Source organism: Ipomoea triloba, chromosome 7, assembly GCF_003576645.1.
Source record: "Ipomoea triloba cultivar NCNSP0323 chromosome 7, ASM357664v1".
NCBI classification, from domain to species: domain Eukaryota; kingdom Viridiplantae; phylum Streptophyta; class Magnoliopsida; order Solanales; family Convolvulaceae; genus Ipomoea; species Ipomoea triloba.
In genome coordinates, this window is record NC_044922.1 from 21,927,356 (window position 1) to 21,928,667 (window position 1,312).

A 1,312-nucleotide genomic window follows, 5' to 3' on the forward strand; every position below is an offset into this window, starting at 1 on the left:
TTACTTGCATATTTGATGAGAATGCTGTTATTTTTTTATATATAAAATACTTGCATCCCTTCATTTCTTTGAATATTATTTAATTTACTAAAAACTTGAAATCTTTATATCTAATCTTCATTTCAATTCTATAGATACCTTATTTGGGAAACTCTTACGGGGCGTTTGGTTGGGAGGAGGGAATTAGGGGGGGGGGGGGAAGAATTATAATTCGGTGGAATTACAATTCAATGAATAATGTAGGAATTGAAATTACAGTGTTTGGTACGTAAAAATAGGAGTACAGGAAATTGAAAGGTAAGAAGCGACAAAATGACTAAAATGCCCTTATGCCCCTATGTTGTGGTAGATGTTGCAATAATAATAATAATAATAATAATAATAATAATAATAATAATAATAATAATAATAATAATAATAATAATAATTCTTTCAAATAATAATAATAATAAGTATAATAATAATAATTCGTTCAAATAATAATAATAATAATTTTTTCAAATTTAAAAAAAAAAAAAAAAAAAAAACAAAGGGTATGGGAGGAGGGGCAAAATTGTCTTTACACCAACAAATTGCCCCTCCTCTCCACCGAATTGCAATTCATGGGGGTACAATTCATCATTTGGAGGGAATTGCAATTAATATTCCACTTTCCAACCAAACACTGTAGTTTGGGAATTCACTGAATTCCCCGCAAACTAGATCCAACCAAACAGGCCATTAAAGATAGTATCAAGTATTAGAACTACAAAGTATCACACCAAGTCACAAGTTGCATTATACTCCAAAGCTCAATTCAATACATTTGAACTGAATATTCATACTTAAAAAGTTAAAAACTAATTAAGGCAGTTCATATAGATGCCAGAAATGCGATTAGCAACCTAGTAGTGCTCGTTGATGCATGTCCAGAGATAACGCAAAATTGAATTACAAAATACTAGCACAAACTCAAAATTAAATTGTAAACAAATTGAGCTAATGACTCATATGAGGGAAGGAGTAATAGTAGCATCAATATCAGCAGATTCCTGGATAACAATTTTCTCTAGTGCAGGGGATTTTGAGAGCAATGCTTTCACAAAATGCATTTCCAATATGGATCCACTAAAGGACTCGATCTTTATTGTCTTAAGCATCTCAAAATCTTGATTGATAAAGCAATCGTCTGAATCCCTCATAAGTGTCCTAGCAGTGTCATCCCACACACTCGGCTATAAGTCAACAAGAATGAAAAACACATACAACCATGAGGGAATTTGAGGAAACAAAAAAAAAAAAAAAAAAAAAAAAAAAAAAAAAAAAAAAAAAA

General features: G+C 30.6%; 1 protein-coding gene across 1 annotated transcript in view; it reads right to left on the reverse strand.

The window, feature by feature from the left end:
* Positions 1–986: 986 nt before the first annotated feature.
* LOC116024333 (F-box/FBD/LRR-repeat protein At1g13570-like) overlaps positions 987–1,312 on the reverse strand; it is a 1,577-nt gene continuing 1,251 nt past the window's right edge. Inside the window, exon 3 of the mRNA XM_031265228.1 lies at positions 987–1,214. Coding sequence (XP_031121088.1) covers positions 987–1,214 — 228 coding nt within the window. The remainder of the gene's footprint in view (positions 1,215–1,312) is intronic.